The sequence below is a fragment of the Oncorhynchus masou genome, unplaced genomic scaffold (assembly GCF_036934945.1).
Source record: "Oncorhynchus masou masou isolate Uvic2021 unplaced genomic scaffold, UVic_Omas_1.1 unplaced_scaffold_2025, whole genome shotgun sequence".
NCBI classification, from domain to species: domain Eukaryota; kingdom Metazoa; phylum Chordata; class Actinopteri; order Salmoniformes; family Salmonidae; genus Oncorhynchus; species Oncorhynchus masou.
In genome coordinates, this window is record NW_027008514.1 from 57,585 (window position 1) to 59,990 (window position 2,406).

Here is a 2,406-nt window from a genome sequence, read left to right on the forward strand (position 1 = left end):
ATAACTGCTATTCTGAATCCTCTACTCCATAGATCTTACAGGTGAATTTAGTGGTGTAATTATTGATTATAGGTGATTAATAACTGGTATTCTGTCTCTACTCCACAGATCTTACAGGTGAATCTAGTGGTGTAATTATTGATTATAGGTGATTAATAACTGATATTCTGTCTCTACTCCACAGATCTTACAGGTGAATCTAGTGGTGTAATTATTGATTCTAGGTGATTAATAACTGATATTCTGTCTCTACTCCACAGATCTTACAGGTGAATCTAGTGATGTCCATGTTGCTGTATGTGTTGTTCCTAGCGTACCTCTACGGTATCCAGGCAACGCACATGGAGCGCCAGCAGCCCCCGCCCACCCAGGACCCCATCAACTCCCTCATCATCCAGCTGCTGCAGGCGGACCTGACCCGCGGCCGGGGGAGGCAGGGTGAGGGCCAGGACAGGCAGGCCCAGGACACATTGCCACCGTTGGGCCTGCTCGCCATTGACACCCCTCTGGACGACAGTAGATTCCTGGAGAGGCGCAGCTCGCTGTACCAGCCCAGGTCATCTGACCTGCTGGTGCAGCAGAAACACTACAACTCTCCCCGGGTCCTGCTGAGTGAGCGGGCGCCCCTGCAGCCCCCTCCGCTCTACTCTATAGATGACTACGTGGGCAGCTCTGGCAGAAGCAACAAGACCCGCAGGAAGAGATACGCAGAACACAAGAGTTACCGCGGGGAGTACTCCGTCTGTGACAGCCAATCACAGTGGGTGACAGACAAGACGAATGCGGTGGACATCAGGGGTCGTCAGGTCACCGTCCTGGATCAGATAAAGATGGGAACCGCTGAAAGCAACTTTGTTAAGCAGTACTTCTATGAGACCAAGTGTCGGACTGCCAAACCTTTTAAGAGCGGCTGTCGCGGCATCGATGACAAACACTGGAACTCGCAGTGTAAGACCTCTCAGACGTACGTCAGAGCTCTGACGCAGGACCGGACCTCTGTGGGCTGGCGCTGGATACGGATAGACACTTCCTGTGTCTGTGCGTTGTCACGGAAACACCGCAGGACGTAAACACACAACCCGACCATAGACATTATGGAATATATTTCCTTATTGTGAAGGGGGGCTGTACATATAAATTATTATTTAAGTTATGTGAAATACATGTAGTTTCTACATGGCTATATATGATATATAAATATATTTGTTATTTATTGAAGTCATCATCAAAGGAAAAAATAAAAAAATATATATACCAAGAACAGCCACCACACAGCCTAGCATCTTCAGACTCAGACCATGGAGCTGGACAGTACAGCCTAGCATCTTCAGACTCAGACCATGGAGCTGGACAGTACAGCCTAGCATGGACAGACTCTACCATGGGGCTGGACAGTACAGCCTAGCATGGAGACTCTACCATGGGGCTGGACAGTACAGCCTAGTATGGAGAGACTCTACCATGGGGCTGGACAGTACAGCCTAGCATGGAGAGACTCTAGCATGGAGAGACTTTACCATTGCGCTGGACAGTACAGCCTAGTATGGAGAGACTCTACCATGGGGCTGGACAGTACAGCCTAGCATGGAGAGACTTTACCATTGCGCTGGACAGTACAGCCTAGTATGGAGAGACTCTACCATGGGGCTGGACAGTACAGCCTAGCATGGAGAGACTTTACCATGGGGCTGGACAGTACAGCCTAGTATGGAGAGACTCTACCATGGGGCTGGACAGTACAGCCTAGCATCTTCAGACTCAGACCATGGATGTGGACAGTACAGCCTAGCATGGAGAGACTCTACCATGGGGCTGGACAGTACAGCCTAGCATGGAGAGACTTTACCATTGCGCTGGACAGTACAGCCTAGTATGGAGAGACTCTACCATGGGGCTGGACAGTACAGCCTAGCATGGAGAGACTTTACCATTGCGCTGGACAGTACAGCCTAGTATGGAGAGACTCTACCATGGGGCTGGACAGTACAGCCTAGCATGGAGAGACTCTACCATTGCGCTGGACAGTACAGCCTAGCATGGAGAGACTCTACCATTGCGCTGGACAGTACAGCCTAGCATGGAGATACTCTACCATGGGGCTGGACAGTACAGCCTAGCATCTTCAGACTCAGACCATGGATGTGGACAGTACAGCCTAGCATGGAGAGACTTTACCATGGGGCTGGACAGTACAGCCTAGCATGGAGAGACTTTACCATGGGGCTGGACAGTACAGCCTAGCATGGAGAGACTTTACCATTGGGCTGGACAGTACAGCCTAGCATGGAGAGACTCTACCATTGGGCTGGACAGTACAGCCTAGCATCTTCAGACTCAGACCATGGATCTGGACAGTACAGCCTAGCATGGAGAGACTCTACCATGGGGCTGGACAGTACAGCCGAG

The 2,406-nt window shown here is 50.6% G+C and overlaps 1 protein-coding gene across 1 annotated transcript; it reads left to right on the plus strand.

The window, feature by feature from the left end:
- Nucleotides 1-251: 251 nt before the first annotated feature.
- Nucleotides 252-1,210, plus strand: LOC135532789 (neurotrophin-3-like). The gene has a single exon (XM_064960228.1). It carries the CDS (start codon nt 282-284, stop codon nt 1,068-1,070), a length of 789 nt encoding a protein of 262 aa, XP_064816300.1. The 5' UTR covers nt 252-281; the 3' UTR covers nt 1,071-1,210.
- Nucleotides 1,211-2,406: the final 1,196 nt, after the last annotated feature.